Below are 19,164 nucleotides of genomic sequence, written 5' to 3'. Positions count from 1 at the left end.
TGGAACTCCAGCTAAACAGTCACGTCTTGACACTTAACGTTACTTGGCATCGCCCGCCGCAAGTTCTTTGTCTGCAACACGACAAGAGGCCATAACGGATCAAATAATTTTGTTCATTTGTAAGGACATGAGACCAATCAGTATCGCGGATGGGGCACGCTTCGGGGAGTTCTGTCAAGCAATGGATCCGAGGTTTGATTATTTATTGTTTCATGTCAAGGAAAAGTTCCATGTTTACCAAAGCACAACTCGCTCGGAGCATTCAATGTCAGTTCTATATGCTTCAATTTATATTAATAATATTTGTTTCAATCACTGAATGAAGCCTGCTATATTTGGGACAACAGTCGCGACCTTAAATTGCTTGCACAAAAATTTGATTGTTCATTTAAACCATTATGCGCAGAGAACGTGAAAGTGAGAGAGCATGAGGTCTGCAGTCTTGGCCATTAGTTGATTTCCTTGTTTTTTTGTAGGTAATACGTTGTCATATATGTTTAAACTTAAATAGACTATCTATACAAGTAGTTATGTCTCTTTGTATTATTTTGGCATGTTATTGACGTAATGCGCATCATTGACAACATACGCAACCAGATGTTCGAATAGTTCGAATATTCGTGTATTTTTTAGAGGGGATATTCGAACGTCCTTTTTGAGCAATTTTGACAGCCCTACAACACTGGTTGTCCATGTTATCAAATGTCTACATTTTATGTCACAAGTTAGCTCCTCATTGTGTGTTTGTGTTAAATATCAGTGACATAATCTTTACCTTTACAAGCATAACTCTGAGCGCTGGAGCTACAGGCTAACAGAGACAGGAGCGCTTTGGCTGTCATCTTTTTCAAGGGGTCCTGGAATGGAATCTTCTCATATTGCTGTAAATTGAACAGGAAGCACAAAATGTTTGAATCTTGTTCTAAATAAACTGAATATTTTTTGTAATGATTTAATGATTATTTCTTAATATATAAAATTAATATAAGAATGCATATGTAAGCATAGGGAAGCAGTTTAGTTTTAAAATACTACTCAAAGTCTTATATCAAGATATGAGTAATTTTATGTCACGGTAATAAAAATAATGATAAAGTTGTTTTTGCTTTACATAAAGTCTGTGTAATGTCAACATTATTGATACTATAGAAATTTTACAATTCTTGTCACCAGTGTAACTTTATAGAAACAGCCTTGTAGGCTACTTTCCCAGGAAATAGACCTCCATAAAATGCGTTGCAAACATCTAATTATTTGGGTTGAACTGTTCTGGAACATTGTTGTAACTTCAATTAAATGCAACTTTAAATATCATATCTATGCATGAACAGCTTGTAACACTCCAAAGAGAACGCTAAATTTGAAAATCGCATCATATGACCCCTTTTAAATGTTTATTAATAAACATGTAATTAGACAACTAATGCTTCAAATTAACGACTACTATTCGACCAAAAAAATTCTTAGTCGAGGGCAGCCCTAATGTTACTAATGTAAAGTATGTGTGTGTTTGTGTTTAACGTTATACATCTGATTTTTTTTTCTTGTCATTATGGGGTATGGAGCGTAAACTGTGTAAAAAACTAAAATAAGCATAATTTTAGAAAAGATTTTAGACCTGAATTCTAGTCATACTTTTTGTCACTGACTCTAACATAGAAGGAAGTAGCTAATTGAGGGATTTGTAAGGTGGCAGACCAATCAGAACTGAGATTGCCATTTTGAGAATTTTTGTGTGACATGCGTCCACAAAACCGAATCTCTTACCTCTAGTAATAGTTCACAAATGACCTCCCCAGGCTCAGAAGAAATGACTGAAGTTAGCAAGGAGCTGGCCTGATCCTCCGTGTGGATTCCTGATCTCCTCTTAGCCTCCTCTGTGAAAAGCACACACAGAAAGTGCAGGGTCGATGTGTAGAGAGAAGACTCTGCGCCCGATTGGTCCAAACACACTCGGAGAGTGTCTGTCACGAGAGAAAGCAAAGACAAAACATAAAGAATGATAATATTTACTTTTCCGAGCTTTTCTCAAACTTAAACTCTGAGACGAGAAGATGCAAAAGGTGCAAAACTTTACAACAAACAATATTCACCACAAGGGAACATCTGACGAAAAAGTCTCTCCAAACTTACAGGTTTTTAAAAACGGCTTCTAAAGCCTGGATACCTGCAGGCAAGTCAGCGAGTCTACTGCCCACCCACCTGTTTTAGGATTTTCTACCACATCCATCAGATCTAAAGCGGGCTGATTGTTCTCCCTGTCTCTGTCCCAGTCTGTCATATGCAGCAGGGACACCCAACCACACATAGAGGCATAATGAGCTGGCCTCCCACTGCATCTGTCTCCAACTCCATCTCCTCACCTGTCTCCTTCCTTCTCAACATCTATCTAGCACATCCTCTTCCATCTAAGCTCCTCATTCTTTCTTTTCCCTCCATCCCTTTGCGCTTTCATCATGTTTCCCACCATTTTCTCTTTGTACTCTTCCGTTTCTTTCTGCCTTCCCTTTCCATTAGCTCGTCTCCACCCTTTGGTGTGTGTATGTGTGTGTCACCTGAAAAACGCTGCCAGTGTTTCCCAAGTGCCACAACGACAGATGGGCCGACCGCAGCTTGGTTCCTGCGCAGCAAAGTAGCCAGAAGCATCAACACATCCGCCCAGGTGTTGAGCATTGCACCCTGGGCCTGCGCATCTGAGGACCAAAACAAGCAAACACTCATCAAAAAAGCACTTTCAAATCACTTTTCTTTCATTTGAAGGGGTTGTGGATTTGCTGAAGACTACCCAAGTCAGCGACAGACAGCGTGAGGATGGAAATAAGGTTGTTCAGTAGGGGTTTGAAGATCTCTCGGTGGAACAGCATATCCTCACTGTGTATCGCTGCTGACTGCAGGAGCTTACACAAACTTTGCACATAATACACACTACTCAGCATCTGAGGGAGAGAAAGACAAGAGTCAGTAGTAACAAGTGCCGAGTTTCCTATCGAAAAACACATATTCAGCAATTTGGTTTCATAGTACTAAATGACAACAAATAGATGACTAACTAGAGCTGAAACCATGATTCGCTTCTATTCCACTTTCAGCAGAACTGCTTTTGTCAAGTATGACTGTGTGTACATCATTGAAATGTTAAAAAGGATCAGTTCACCCAAAAAACTAAATTCTGTCATTCATTACTCAACCTCATGTCATTCAAACCCTTAAGACCTTCGTTCATCTTCAGAACACAAATTAAGATATTTTCAGTGAAATCCGAGAGCTTTCTTACCCTGCATAGACTGCAACCCATCAGATGATCAAGGCCCAGAAAGGTAGTAAGAACACTGTGACATCCAGTGGTTCAATCGTAATTTTAAGAAGCTACGAGAATAACAAAAATAACTTCATTTAAACAATTCTTGTGCGATGAGCGTGAACCGATGAGCTTTGTTCTAGTGTGACGCACACACAAGTGCTCTGTTTATGTGTTTGCTCTGTTTATGTGTTTTGATGTGAATAAAAGCCAAGTAAATCTGATTATATGAATCAATAACAGGGTGTATACAGTAATCATGGAAATAAATGTAATATCTTTTAAGTCCTTTTTTAAGACTCTTTCCATACATTCCAAAACCTCATTGCCGCTCCAAGTTTTAACCTGTTAAATCGACGACACTTTAACTTGCATTTTCTATATATTGATTGTAAGACAGCACAACTAAACAGACTTATTTTGTGATAACTCCTTATCAATTCAACATAATTAAGAAGTGGGGAATGAAGAACAAGATAATTAATTGACTAACCAATGCAACCAAAGACACAAGAATTAGAAAAATAAAAACAAAACAACTGACAAAACTTACTGAGGAGGGAAAATAAAGCTCTCCGGTACTAACGGGACAATAAGTTCACACAATATATTCAAAAGACTTATTTGTAACATCAACTCTTGTAACTGTCTGCAAACCATAGCTGTTTTGTGGAACTCTTTTCATGATGAACATCTGACTGGTCAGACAGTTTACCTGTGATTATGGAGTGCTTGATTTGATGCAGACTTGCCAGAGCGTCAGTAATACTGCACCCGATCATGTCTGAATTCAAAATTAAATACTTTTTAAGGCCACAAGGACACCCTGAATAGTGTCTCTTCAAAAGACTTGAATTGAAACACTTGTTTTTTAGATCTTCTAAATTTTGGTAACCTGAACGTTCAGTGGAGGACTCTCAGGTTTCATTAAAATATGTTTGAATGACATGAGGGCGAGTAAATGATGACAACATTTTTGGGGGGATTACTTGAAGCTCAAAGCAGAGATATATCGTAAACTAAATATCGTAAACAAATTCACTTTTTTTTACGGATCATAAATTCAGTCAAGTAATCAAGCAGACAAGGATGAGACTTTCTAGCATGCATGTGTTGTCCGTCTGTGTTCGAGCTCACTATCAAATGGAGTTTACTTTGAAAGGCTACATGTTCGGCTTTATGCATGTACTAAGGGTTTGCATGAAAACTGCAAACTCTTCTGACTTTGCATTTCATTTATTTGAATTTAATGTCACATATTATCAATGTGCAGATTTTGAAGGGAATAGATTTATTCATGGTAAAATGAGTTAAATACTGCTAAAAATTATAACAAATATATAATAAGAAGCCCTGTTTACGTTAGCAATTTTTTGTATTAAAACGGCGTTTATAATAACGATCCTCGTCTACATTGGTGTATTCACTTGTGTTTCAGAAATGATATCGGTCCACACAACACACCTGAAAATGCATGTCACGCAACCATTAATGCATGTACAACCGAAAATGCCAGAGCAGTGTAAACGACAGGCGTAACTTTAGCAAAAGTTTTATAAAGAAAACGCACTAGTGTAAATATAGCCTAATGATGTATAGAAGTTTGTGAAGGATGGGTGTTCCAAACTTGCGGAAATCTGCCAAGCTTTCAGTAATGTTCTGCAGGCGTTCCCTTATGACAGACTGATGTTTAAGTGGAGGTGGAAAATGATAGCCTAACTCCCATAATGCACCTGGTTCCTGGCATCTTCCATAGCAGCTGGCAGGAGAGGTGTCCTTAACTCATTGACACACTGAGATATGGCGGCCGCTTCAACAAAACTGAAACAGACAGCACAAAGCCAACAGGAAGTCATGCAGGTGAGCTCACAGTCTAATCAGATGAATACAAAAGACACATAAATTGAATCTAACTTTAAACTTAGTTTGTGTCATTTCCAACATGTTTCTTGGGTCTTGCTGTTAACCAGCAGAGACAAAACAACCACAATTTGGTATTTATAAAGAGTGGGCAGATGGCAGGCAGTAATGTGGTTGTTAAAGACAAGTGTTGTCAGGTTAACCAAGAGAAGATATTTATATACGTGCGTGAGTGTGAAAATTAGGTGACAGGTATGTGTATAGTGCATAGTTGCAGTAAGTCATACATACACATTTGTAGTGCATGTTTAGGAGCTTAATAAATATAAAGCTTAATAAATATTCAGCAATTTACTAATAAAATGTCAGTATGATGCTTATTTATGTATAAAATGGCAGAACTTTGCACAACATCTGTTTGTCTTCACATGTCTCTCTAACCTGGTCATGTTCTCAAGTATTTGGTTCTGTTTGAGGGCAGATAGACTAAACTCAGGAAGCACAGCCAGCAGGTTGTCCAGTAAACCGCACACTGCTAGCAACAGGTGAGGGGTTACTATAGCACCAGGCTCGGTCACCCCCCCTGGGTGGGACTCTTGAGTGAGGGCAGAGTCTGAGCTGTCTGTGTCACTCTGACCTATAGCATAAAGAAATAACAGGAAACTCAAATTACTAAAGACAGCAGAGAATAAAAAAAAAACTTTCTTGCCAAGGCAAAGCTGTCAATTCCTTGACTTTTCCCCCTCAAGTCATACCTTGAGCAGTGAGTCTGTTGACTGGAGTGTCCTGGATTCCAGCATTAGCTGAGGTCGGAACTGGAGAATGGGTCCGACTGGAGCTACCTGATGGAATCTAAAGAACATAGAGACAGACAGATATAACAATATGAAAATAATCCAGACTAATGTTTGCTAATCTGATGCTGCTTGCAGCTATCTAGAAGTGTGTAGCTCTCTTCTACTTTATAATATCATAGAAATAGCATAGCATAGAAAATGTTAATTACTTGTGACTTACGTTTCATGTAAATTTATTGATTGTTGAGGGTTTACCAAGGAATTGCATCACTAATTATCTCATAAATGTACTGCTTTGGCAAATAAAGGCAATTTGGTAGCAGTTTTACTTAATATTATCAATTATGAGCATTTTGTTGCTGTGGCTCAGTGGTAGAGCACTGCATAAGCAGTGCAAAAGGTTGTGGGTTTGAATCCCAGGGAACACACACATGGTAAAAAAATACATATCCTGAATGCACTGTAAGTCGCTTTGGATAAAAGCGTCTGCCAAATGCATAAATGTAAATTCCAAATATTGTCTGCTTTAGTAGTTTGGTTTGTCTTATTCACTATTATATTATATTCTAACATTCTAACAAACAATGATATTTTATTTGACATTACATTATAATATAATACAACAAACAAATATAGTAATTACCAATCAAACGTTTTTTAATGTTGTTAAAATATCTAATTTTTACACACAAAGGCTGCATTATCACAATAATGCAATATCATTCTAATATATTGATATGGTACTTCAGATTACTTTCCATTAATTATTTTATTATATCAGTTGTATTTTACTATTAATTGTATTTTATTATAATTATTATATTCAGTGATGTTATCAGTGAAAATAGTTGTGCTGCTTAGTACTTTGTGAAAATTTTTGTAACACTTTCGAATAGGTAACACTTGTTAACTATTAACTATGACATTTCTCTCAACACATTCTTAATTTGATGCTTATTAATAGTTAGTAAGGTAGTTGTTAGGTTTAGGTATTGGGTAAGGTTAGGGATGTAGAATAAAGTCAAGTAGAATAAAATAAAATGTAAAGTTTAAAATAAATTTTACTTCATTCAAACGGAAAACAAGTCTTCCTAGCCCATTGACAAATGTGATTTAAGAATACAACTTAAAATTTCAATTAACAAGACACATATAAACATTTTGCATCTCAAGTACATTCACTGTTTAGATATTTGTATTAGAACAGAAGACTTTTTGTTTTTTGCATTGCATGCAAGATTTAATGCCATGACTTGATGTATATAAGGCTTTCTGCTCTGATTTAAAGTGTTGTAAGGCCTTAATTTAGCTTGTGATCAAGACCTGCAGAAACCCTGCTTGAAGAAAAACTACACATTTATTTCCACTGACCAGAGTGCTGGAGGTTGACATGGATCCCGAGCCCTGAGTTTGGTTTAGAGGAGCAAGCATCTCTCTCCAGTGCTTCAGAGAATCATTCAGTTCTGTCTCTACAGAAAGAAACACACACCGCTTCATTTACAAACAAAACCGCAAAGCGTACTACTTAATTATATGCACTGGAATAATGACCTCTAACAGCTACTAATACTTTAAATTCTGTTATAACAAGCGAATGGTAAATGTAAACACCATCATCTAAAATATGCAGCACACCGGCCATGATCTCTAGTACAGAACAGTATTAATAATGTGTGTGAACATATGGATGCCACCGAATCAGACATCCACTAATAGCTGGCAGTGCTCGGAGCGTGTGGACACCGTACCCTGGGTGACATTGGCTGGTGGTGGAGGGGGGCTGAGGGTGAAGGCATGTCTGCCCATGTAACAGCTCTTCACCATCTGGCCCACGCTCTCAAAAAACTGGCAGTGGTACAACAGAGCCTGCAGGGCAGGGAGCCCGACCAGACACAGGCCTGAATCCTCATCGTGCACACAGGGGCTCTGGTAGACACAAGAAAGAGAAGAATAGTAGATTAAGAAAAAAGAAAATACAGGAAACCAGAAATGACCATAGACAGATCTGTTATGTCTACAGAGCTTTTAAGAGCGGCTGTGTTATTGATATTGAGTTCTGAAAGTTTATTCCCGTGTAAACATACCTGCCAGGCACACTCTTTGGCCTCTTCTGCATTAGCAGGCATTGGCATCACAAGGAGGTTTTGCAAAATAAACGCTGCCTATATGGAAGGGGAACATAAAAATCAGCAACACTGCCATCTTCTTGCAAATGAATGGAAATGCATGCTGGTTGAATTCTCAAAGGAATCGCACAAAGCAAGTGGCAAATTCTTTAAAAAGAGAGAAATGCAAATACACTCCCTTGAAAGTGTGACTTTCTATGCTCGTTTAACCTCTTTATCACTTCCTGTTTCTGAATATGTCTTTGTACTAAACCTATACTAATAATGAAACATTCCGAAATAGATCACAGATCTGAACGAACATGACTTGCAGAGCCCTTCTGACTTGCGACATTAAAATCTAATCATAATTGCAGCTTATTTCAACCTAGAACGCCCACTTAGACAGGAAGTGGCGGACTGACTGCTTTGTGAAGCTACTAAGGACTTTTTATTTCTTTGTACCCTATCAGTAAAAAGTTTGGATAATAAAGATTTCATATGAATGGTTTAGTTTTTTATTTTTTATTTTATTTTATTTTTTTGAAAGAAGTGACTACACCAGATGCAGAAGCTAAAGGCTGTCTATACTAAATCATTTGTACTTAGTGTGAGTATGTCATAAATAGAATGAGGCATCAGTTCACTGTAGAGGTATTTGTCAAGTTGATACATTTGTTAGATTAAAAATGCAGTAGATCTTTAATATTGTGAAACATTGTATTACAATTTAAAATAATATTTCTATTTGAATATATCACTCATGGAGTTTTGGTCATATCGCCCCCTCCTAATCATGTTAAATAATCATGATTACCATATTGACCAAAATAATCGTGATTATGACTTTCCATTTTTTGAGTCCAACATGCATCAGATGGTCCATGAACGGACCGAGGGCAGTTCATAGACTCTCAGTATGAAGCAGTCTGGGAGTTTTTTTGTGTTGTTTTCAAGTTGAAGCTGGATGGACTCACCTCTCGGCGCACCATACTGCACTCCTGTCTTTCCAGCAGGATGTTGAGTACTGTGGCCCACAGACCTCCTGAAATATTCTGGCAACTTTCTGACAACGCCACACACCCTCGCTCCAGCGAACTCAGAGCCGCACCCACAGCCAGGCTGGCACAGCGGACCTAGAGCCAGACATACACACACACACACACACACACACTTGTGTTCAGACCCAGCACATGTGCTTGGCAGTGCTAACTGCCATGAGCTCTTTGGCGTGTAGCACTGGCACAAATTTGTGTTTGTCATGCCCATTATTTTCAGTCCTCAGCATCTGCTGAGCTGAGGGAGGCCTGGACATGCACGAGTATTTGGGAAAACTATCCAAAACAGAAGGCCAAGGCACACAAATTGCTAAATAATGTTTTCATCAAAATTATGGACAGGTACATTTAATAAATTGACATCGTCTATGATTGCATTCAGTGCAAATATATAGAGAATATTAATTTAAAATATGGTGAATCTGTATTTGGTGAAGCTTTGAAAATCTAAAACAATTTCAGTATTTCAGATCTTGTACTTTTGACCCATTTAAGACCACAGCGGGATGATATGATATGATATGATATGATATGATAAGATATTATATTATTGTAAATTAATCAACGCAGCACATAAGATGTCCATGGACATTTGTCCAAATCAACACAGGTTAAAATGTATATAAATGGATTGGAAAATATGTCAAGTTCTTTAACTGAATCTAAAATTAATGCATTTTTTTTTTCAATAATTGAAATTAAGTTTAAAATTACATAAATATTAGATGAAACTTTGACAAATAACAACATTTTGCAATGTTAACTAACTGAAAACAAATTTAAGTACTAAATTATTTAAACTTAAAGAGAAATTAAATAACATTAATATTAATTTAAATACTTAAAATTGCATTAATATTATAATATTGAAAAATAAACTAATTCAAATTACAAAAACTTTATTATAAATTACTGAAGCCTAAACTAAAATGTCAACTAAAGGCTAATTAAAAATATTTATATAAAAATTATATCAAACTATTTATCATACCAAAACACTGTCAACTAAGAACCATTAGTTTGTTTTTCTCAATTGTATTGTTAATTTTTTATTTAAATTGGTAAAAAAAAAAAAATCAACAACAACAACTCCAATTGTCATTTATACAGCAAACTGCATTCATAATAATTACAAAATAATAAGAACATGCAATTTAAAACAGTTCTAGATTAACTTTAGGATGTCACACATGCAAACTTCCAAAAGGTATCCGAAATAGCACTTTATGTTAATTACCTACTGTATAGCCATAATGTGCATTGTATGAAGGTCTCACCTCAGGGTCTCGGTCCACCCACAGGGGAATTAACCAGGCCAAGCCAAGCTGGGCGGCACTCTGCCCATCAGAACTTTGCTCACGGCCCAGAGACCACAGGGATATCCAGTCCTTAAACAACACACAAAAACCCTAATCATGGAATTCTGTTGTACTGATAACCATTCCACTTAATACTATACAGAATATCTAGTGACGAACCGATATAATCGGCCAACATCATGTCTACTAAATTGATTAAAATAAGTCTTAGCACCCCCTAGTGTCAGATTTAAAGCCTTGTGATATCAGTGTCAATTGCAATGGCGTTTCTGACCTCGTTTTTACTTTCCTTCATCATCTCGTGTGACAGATGAAGCAGGCAGATAACTGCATTTTTTGTCACTCCTTTGCCCATGAAGGACATCGAGTTTCCTCCCAAATCTACGTAGAATGAAGAGATGACCTGAGAAGAGCAGTCAAACAGGAACACAATCATAATTAGCAGTCTGGAGAAAGAGAAATTTCATAATGCGTAGCAAGATGCAGCTGAGACACAGGTTGGTCGGTATGAAGTGGTTCATGCTTAAGTGTTTGGGAACATCTTGGACCCTGAGTGAGGGTGTGCGTTTAATGTGTTATGTCTGGATAAGTGTATATAATCTGTGAAAAATATATTCTAGTGTTTAACTGAGACACTTGAGCACAAGTTTGTATGCATACTTCCAAGAGGCCACTGAGGTACTTGAGGCAGAGTGTGTTTGGCTCCATGTTGGGTGTGTGTGTGCTCCAGCCAGGCAGGGCAGTCACATGGGCCATGGTCCTGAGAGTGCGCTCTAGAGATGGCAGGCCGTAGAAACATGGAGCATCGGACAAGCGGAGGCACTGTAGCAGGCGCAGAGACAGTTCAGAGGCAAACGGTCCAGACAGAACCTCACAAATCCTTTAAAAAAGATGACAAATGCAAACAAGTGAGGAACAGAGTCATCATTATAGGGATCTTTGCCTTAGGATGAACCACTATATACTATATTTCTCAAATGTATGGGGTAAATAAGATACAGTAATACTTAAACTTAGCAAGGACTATTTAAAATGATCATATATGACAGTAAAGACATTTATAATGTTAGGAAAAAAAATCGATTTAAAATAAATGTTAATTTCAAAGAAACTTGAATAACAAAATGTATCTGAATACATTAATAGCAGTAATAAAAATGGGTTTGAGCACATAATCATTATATTAAAATGGTTTCTGAAGGATCATGTGTTTATTTTATTGTAGTGATTATTTTATTGTACTGATATTTTTGTTAATATTATTGTAGCGATTATTTTGTTAATATTATTGTAGCGATTCATTTTTTTATTTTATTGTATTGATTATTTTGTTCATTTTATTGTAATGATAATTGTTTATTTTATTGTAGTGATTATTTTGTTAATATTATTGTAGTGATTTTTTTGTTTATTTTATCGTAATGATTAGTTTGTTTATTTTATTTCAGTGTTAACTGTTTTGTTTCTTGTTTTGTGCAAGTACTTCAAGACAAGAGCTGGTAACCAAAACGTTTCAGATCTGAAGGTAAAAAATAAAAATAAATAAATAAGATGCCCTGATTGTATTGTAAATTTTAATTTATTCAAATTATTTACGTTTTCTATTCTTCTTGCAGCATCAAACCACTCCATCCATGTGTTTTTTCCAAAGTACTTTTCTTCTATTATGGATTACAAACAATTATAATATAGAAGCGCAATAACGAGCACCCCAAACTAATGATACCTGTTAGACTGCTGCTCATAAACTGAAAATGTATGCAGGGAAATGTCTTAGTAAATCAGATTTGCATTACAAGGCCTTGATACAGCAACAACTAACAGTGGGAGTTTCCAATTTAAGGATCCTCAAGGAGTCTTCTGAAGAGTTATTCCATAAATAACAAAATTAAATCAAAAGTGTCATTAGATTTGTATTTCCCCCCAGATGGCAGGTAGAAGGAGAAGACTCCTAATGGGGATAGTAAAACATTTTATGCATGTACGGCAAAGAGAAAAGGAAGAGTGTTTCTGGAATAACAAATCTGCCTTGTTGGACTAAATGGTTTCAATGAGTGTGTTTTGGGGAGCAAACAGATGTGACCGAGTGTTTTCGCACCCTCGCTAACCACAGGTGCACGCTAAACTCAATAGCAGCTAGGGCTCTGGAATACACTTGAAGCTTTAATTAAAATGCACAACGGTCTTCAAACCAATCATTCTGTTAGAAAAAAGACTCAGGTCAAAGAATGATATCATTCTTTTACTCAATAAAAAATCTTAGAAGATTCTTGTGTCATGAAGTAGGGGTTAGCATACATGTTTCAGTCATATTGAACTGTGGTGTGCATATGCACAGGTTTGAGCACGACACAATTTCTTAATACAAAATCTTTTGCTGATAAGCGCTACAGAACTTTTCAATCAAAGATATTTAAAAGGTTTGGAATTATGACCATTTCGGTCGCATATGCTCCCAAAATTTAATCGGTGTGATAAAATATATAGTTGGGAGCATTTGTGCAAATGCAAATAATTGTTGTGGTGCAACCCGAATCGTTTCTGTACAAAACATTCACTAATTACTGCACAGTATATGCATGCTATAAAAAAGCTCAATGCACTGTGTTCACTGTGAAGCCTGTGGGACAGAGGTTGCAGGTAACATTGCATTCATTACTGAATCCACACATTTAAAGTGCAAGGTTGATTAAACACAGTAGAGTGTCAAGCACAAGAAATGCAGTGTGTGGCAATGTATTCACCATCAGGTTCGACTGGTGAAGCTTTTAATCTTTCATTTTAATTATATATACACAGTGGAGATCAATATTAGAGAATAACTTATAATTTCTAAATTTCAAGGTCACTGCTTAGTCCCATCTGAACTTAAACTAACAGGGGTAGAAAGGGCCTTTTTGAAAGGATATTTGATAAATTAATTGTATTCTGAGGCACAGTATAAAAAAAATTAATGAGATTTCAATGAGAATTTTGAAAAAGGATAGTTATTGTTGAAATTGAAAAGTTATTGTATTATATGGAACTCTTTCAAGTCCCCAAAAAGGCTGGTCGTCCACAAAAGACAAATGCACGAGAGGACATGATAATACAGAGACTCTCACTGGGGAATCGGTTCAACACTGCAGCTGGAATTGCTCGCCAGTTCAGTGCTGAACAGGGTAAGGGTCTGTCTTGGTATGTTTAAGAGAATTCGGACTGAAAGTGCACTCTGCAATGACGAAGCCTCTCATCAGCAGAAAGAATCAAAAGGCTAAGCTCACCTTTGCTGAGGAGCATGTTGTGTGGAGAGAGAACTGGTCCAAAGTTCAATTTAGTGATGAAAACAAGTTTAATTTAATTGAGTCTGATGGGAAACATTATGTTCCACGTCAAAATAAGGAAAGATTGAACCCAAAATGTGTAAAGATGTTAGTGAAAGATGGAGGAGAAAGTGTCATGATTTGGGGGATGTTTTGTGCAGCAGGAGTTGGGCCTCTTATACAGCTACATTTACATAGCAGAGTAAATGCAAAAAAAAAAAAAATGCCCCGTCTCACAGCAAAAAGGGATAAGCAGTTCCTAGATATATTAATTGTGGTTGTGGTTTTAGTATTTTAGTATCTCTACATTTTTAGAAAAGTAGTGACCTGCACTCCCGCGGGAGTACCATGGGACCCATACCAACAGGATGCGGCACGGGACAACTCTTGATGTGTGAGTGCAGGTGCGGGTGAGTAAAGACGTGTGTGCTGGATGAATAAAATGATTTGCGGGACTCCCATAAGATAGAAATATCTAAAGATAAAATATATAAAAAACATAAACTGTTATTGCACAAAAACAACAAGAACAACTAATATAACTGAAAAATCAGTCCATCACAGGTCTTTAGTTGGGAGCACCAGTGCTACCAAGTGTAAAAAAAAAAAAAAAAAACAGTTATTTTCAAGCCATGATTTATCTACTATAAATGGAATACCCTGGTAAATAGGCCTACCATTGACGTTTGGTGTCAGCAGGATTTTTGTTTAGCTAATATGTATTAAACCGCTCAAAACTGACAATAAATACATTTATAATGTTACAAAAGATTTAAAAATAATGATTTGAAATCTTAAAAGAACATCATTTAAGAATCCTAAAAAAAAGGTTCCACAAAAATATTAACCAACTGCTGTCAACCCTGATAATAATAAGAATAATATTTTTAAGCAACAAAGCAGTAAGAAACTTGAAAAATATTTTCTTTCAAAAACATTAAAAGATATCTTACCAACCCCAAACTTTGAAATTGAAGTACATTATAGCCAAACAGTCGGTAAGAAATGGTGAGAAATCATTTTTTTATAGTTCTTGATCAGGACTGAGGTGCCACAGTGTGTGTGGGTTTGTTCTATAGATAGAGCAGTCCGATGGTTCAATGCATGTGTTAAAGAATATGAGTGAGTCAGTTAGTGCGAGTCTGTCGCTAAATGAGTCAAATGAGTCATCTTGTGTGTGTGTGAGAGTGACTCATTCAGTGTGTGAGTCGTTATCCTGAGTTTGTGTCACCCACCACTGTGTGTGTGTGTGCTACCTGTCAGAAGTGTGTGTCATTCGAAGCAGCAGGGTGTTGAAGAGGCCTGTCAGTTCTCTCTGTAGCCGGTGACTGAGGTGGGCCTGGAGCTTGTCCTCTTCCCCCTGTGACTGGAACCGTGTGTGGGTCTGCGCTTCACCACTCAGCAACAAGTTCATCAGGGTGTGCGACTCCTACACACACGAACACACAGGTACTTAATGAGATCTGCCAATTACGGCCCTCGGCTACCTCCAGATTCAGCTGAACACAATTTGATGAAACCGACCTCATCCTCATCTGCCATAGGAATGGCACTAAAAAACAGCAGCTTTATTACAAAATCCTTAGTCGGCATCACTAGAAATCAAATTCCTTCATATTTATTTTGAAACAAATTTACACAACATGGACTAAGTAGATTTTTACACTTTCTGAAGAAATCATGAAACTTACACAATTTAACAATTTGTTAAAAGTCTGACAAGAATTACATTTTCAAGGACCCATCTATATATAGTAAGTTTTCCTTAAAAATTATGTTTTAATAATCTTTTAGTAGTAGTAGTAGTAGTAATATCATCACATTAATATATTTTCTCACAGTTTCTTTAAGTTAAACACAACTTTTATTTTGATGGTATGCTGTGAAGACCTTTAAGTTTATTTGTTCATATGATATTAATATTTTTTTCTTCTCAAAAGAAATGGTAAAATGCTCATGAAGTGACACTCAAAGCAGTTCTAGAGATTATGTGTTCCTGTACTCATATATTTAAGATGGCAAATCCTGAAAACGCAGCGAGTATCATTAGCGTTTCAGTATGTGTGTCGTAAAAGAAACCACATGTCTGCATCAATCATTCACACAGGGACACAGAACATGAAGGATTATATTTAAATGGTTTTTTTGTAGGGGTGTAATGATTCACACGTTTTCTCGATGCATCGATTACAAACCCTGAGGATTCATATGCATTGATCTTGAAACATTATTTTTGAATCGTGAATCACCGATCTCGAACAGTAATGAATTGCGATTTCTATAGCGATGCAATGCTTTTTAAAAATATATACACATTAAATTACTACAAGCGCGAACTAATGGAGACCTTGAAGGGTGTTCGTGAATCGTGTCTCTTATTTGTCCTTCACGCGCGCCACTATTACCGCCCGAGACTGTCACAGGATTGCGCTCGCGCTCCATTCTTCTCTGATGCAGCTGATGTGTGATCTCTCCTCAGGACTTGTGGCCAGTAATACTAAAGTGACGTAGCCGACGGCATTACCTGAGCAGTTGAAAGCTGCGTATTTACTGCATGGACGGAGCAGAAGTGTAAGTGTGTAAATCATATGGAAAGTTCAATTGAATGATAAATGTGTTGTAACAATGCTGATGAAGCTAATGTATGAAGGAAACTGTTAAAATAACAAAGCGTTAACAACCTTGAAATAAGAGCGCAAGGTTTACCTGATAATCAGATTCATGAAAGTAGCATTTATTGCTTTAGCAGTGTATTTGATTTCTTACAGCATATTAAAAATAATTATAAAAGAAGATAAATTCTCGTAAAAAAAATAAATAAAAATTATAATTATAATAATTATGATAATATATCATACAACATATATAACATAAAATGATTGTATTTTCTTTCATTTCTGTCACTTCTGAAATGATGGCTACACCCCTGGTTTGACAAAATGTTATATTAAACTAACATCTAACAATGGACACATTTTTTTATTTATTTTTTACCTATGATTCTCTAACCGTAAAGGCTACTGTAGTTTGTCCCCTGACTAAGCATTTAAAGAATTTAGAGGAAGCATTTAAATAATCCGGTGAATGCACCTAAAGAACGCAGAATCGAATAATAATTATCGAATTGAATTTAATTGTGAATCGATCGTTATAAATTTGCAAAAATCATTATTGAATTGATTCGAAAACCTATTGAAGACCAAAAATTTGTTATTTTAATATTACTTATATTTATTTGTGAAGTTTTAGTGCATGATGAAGTTTACTGCATGAGTTAAAGTCTGCATGAACATGTAGGATCATATGACCAGACACAGGGAGAGGAACTAATTTTAACCATACCAGAAATGTGTATGTAACATGTTCCACTGATGCATAGGGTGGTTTCTTCTTTCCACCAATGTATGTATGTACAAATATACCAACTGATGTAAGCATGAAGTATACATTCTATTTTAAACAAACCAACATGTTTCTGTACCTTGTAAGGAACTTGGTCAGTGGTATATAAGCTATGGTCACTGTTAAAGCTTTAGAGAAACTGAGAAACTGAGAAACGGAGAAAGAACATACAGCTGGCAAAGACAACAAGTTTCTCTCCTATGCCTGATACATATGTCAATAAAGATTTTGACAAGGCAACTGGTATTCGGCCCTGTGATTAAATTGTAAGGGGACAAGACTAATTTTGGATCAACACCTATGAATCGTGAATCAAATCGCTGCCTTCCCAAAGATTCACAGCCCTAGTATTTTGTGTCTTAATAGTCACAGACACAGTCCATATCACATTTTGATTTAAGTGTACTTACCTACTTTTGCTTTATTCTTTCAAAATTTGACAAATTCTATGACCTTTTGCGATACACAATAAATTCCATTTGTAAATTCCAGCCACATTTTCTGTACTCGGAAATCATAGGGGCCTACATGGGGTTCTCTAATCAATTGCTAGGATGTTCTAGTGATTTCTATAATGCTTTAAATGGCTGATATGGCATAGCAATGATGTTGTGGGTGTTTGCCATGGCATGTGGTTTCTCAGTTCAGTGTTTTTCTAGTATTATTTATAAACTATTGTCTTTATTAATATTTTGAGCTGGCTTTTATTACTTTTACAGCGTTTATTTTAATTTTATGTGATGGACATTTTTTCACTTTTTGTCAGTTTGTTGTTTAATATTTCTATTGAGCTTTAATTTATTTTCATTTCAGTTTCTGTACTATTAGTTACGGGAATCAAACATTTTTCTCAGCTTTATTATATTTACAATCAACAAAAATTATTTTAATAGATTTAGTTATGAATATCTGCACTTGCAGGTGGTTGCTAGAACATTCAAAAGTAACAGCATACTCCTCCTCATTAAGCTGCACGATTTGACCAATCATTCGTGTCCAAAGCTCTAATGATGCAGGATGGGTTATATTTTAAAATTTGGTGCAAAAGAATATTAATAAGCATGTGCTTGCTTTAACAGGCACTATAAAAAAAAAGCACTGTAGTGCCTGTGTTTCATTTAGACAGCACAGATGTTGGAGAAATACTCCAGCGACTGTGGATGCTCTCTGCATTTCTCCACCTCCCCCACCAGGCTTTTCATCAAACCCAGCGTTCTCTGTCAGGCGTCAAGGCAGGTTTGTTTGCATGCATACACATTAATGCAAGGTAAGACAGGAAGAGACTTAAGAAATATAGCCACTCATCCCCAGTGTGAGAAACAAAAACAATGACTGCTGATGAATGTCTCTCCGTTACAAGAGTTAATACGATATTAATGTATTTGTATTGCTCCGCAGTGTGATTTATTTCAGCTTTTCTTAATAAATTCAGCACACTATGAATCTGAGGCAGGAGGGCAAACTAATTTAATTACCAAGGTACAATAAGTCTCTTTATTGTTTTACGAGGTCTCCAAAGTAATCACGGAGAAATGCAGGCACTCATTTATAACAGATTCAAGACAGCTGTGGTTTATTCAGGAATACCTGGTTTAGGAGTAATTCTAAGAGCCACTTTAAGTCCTGGTGGTCCAGTTCAGACTGGTTCTGCTTGAAGAAGGTGTTGAGGAATGACACAATGTCCACCAAGAGCCTCTCATCTTGACGGCAAGCTGGACGAACCATCAGAAATCTGTCAGGTTAATAAAAACGGTTTACCTTAACACTCAAATGTTTGGGGTTGGTAAGATGTTCAATGTTTTTGAGAGAAGTCTCTTACCAAGGCTGCATTTATTTGATTAAAAATACATTAAAACAGCTATACTGAGAAGTATTGTTACAATATGCATCATATTCTATATATTTCTCAATGTTCAAAGGGTAAAAATATGTCTTACATGTGTATAATATTTTTTTAAATGGTTATTGCTAAATATTAAAAATTTCACTTTAGACTGAGTGCATTTTATGGTTAAATACATGC

At 36.3% G+C, this 19,164-nt stretch overlaps 1 protein-coding gene across 4 annotated transcripts in view; it reads right to left on the bottom strand.

Moving 5' to 3' along the window:
* rttn (rotatin) overlaps nucleotides 1-19,164 on the bottom strand; it is a 53,705-nt gene that overhangs the window by 14,853 nt on the left and 19,688 nt on the right. For all 4 annotated transcript variants that reach the window (XM_052596737.1, XM_052596738.1, XM_052596739.1 and 1 more), the window contains exons 26-41: nucleotides 18,729-18,873; nucleotides 14,996-15,168; nucleotides 11,098-11,317; nucleotides 10,712-10,840; nucleotides 10,396-10,506; nucleotides 9,038-9,196; nucleotides 8,040-8,117; nucleotides 7,704-7,881; nucleotides 7,327-7,424; nucleotides 5,914-6,010; nucleotides 5,600-5,795; nucleotides 5,032-5,119; nucleotides 2,786-2,936; nucleotides 2,556-2,693; nucleotides 1,768-1,964; nucleotides 776-881 (exon numbers count right to left, since the gene is read on the bottom strand). In XM_052596737.1, the coding sequence (XP_052452697.1) occupies nucleotides 776-881; nucleotides 1,768-1,964; nucleotides 2,556-2,693; nucleotides 2,786-2,936; nucleotides 5,032-5,119; nucleotides 5,600-5,795; nucleotides 5,914-6,010; nucleotides 7,327-7,424; nucleotides 7,704-7,881; nucleotides 8,040-8,117; nucleotides 9,038-9,196; nucleotides 10,396-10,506; nucleotides 10,712-10,840; nucleotides 11,098-11,317; nucleotides 14,996-15,168; nucleotides 18,729-18,873 (2,264 nt within the window). The remainder of the gene's footprint in view (nucleotides 1-775; nucleotides 882-1,767; nucleotides 1,965-2,555; nucleotides 2,694-2,785; nucleotides 2,937-5,031; nucleotides 5,120-5,599; nucleotides 5,796-5,913; nucleotides 6,011-7,326; nucleotides 7,425-7,703; nucleotides 7,882-8,039; nucleotides 8,118-9,037; nucleotides 9,197-10,395; nucleotides 10,507-10,711; nucleotides 10,841-11,097; nucleotides 11,318-14,995; nucleotides 15,169-18,728; nucleotides 18,874-19,164) is intronic.

The sequence above is a fragment of the Carassius gibelio genome, chromosome B24 (genome assembly GCF_023724105.1).
Source record: "Carassius gibelio isolate Cgi1373 ecotype wild population from Czech Republic chromosome B24, carGib1.2-hapl.c, whole genome shotgun sequence".
In the NCBI taxonomy this organism is placed as follows: domain Eukaryota; kingdom Metazoa; phylum Chordata; class Actinopteri; order Cypriniformes; family Cyprinidae; genus Carassius; species Carassius gibelio.
The sequence above is the reverse complement of the archived record's forward strand: the minus strand, read 5'-3'. Positions and strand labels throughout refer to the sequence as shown.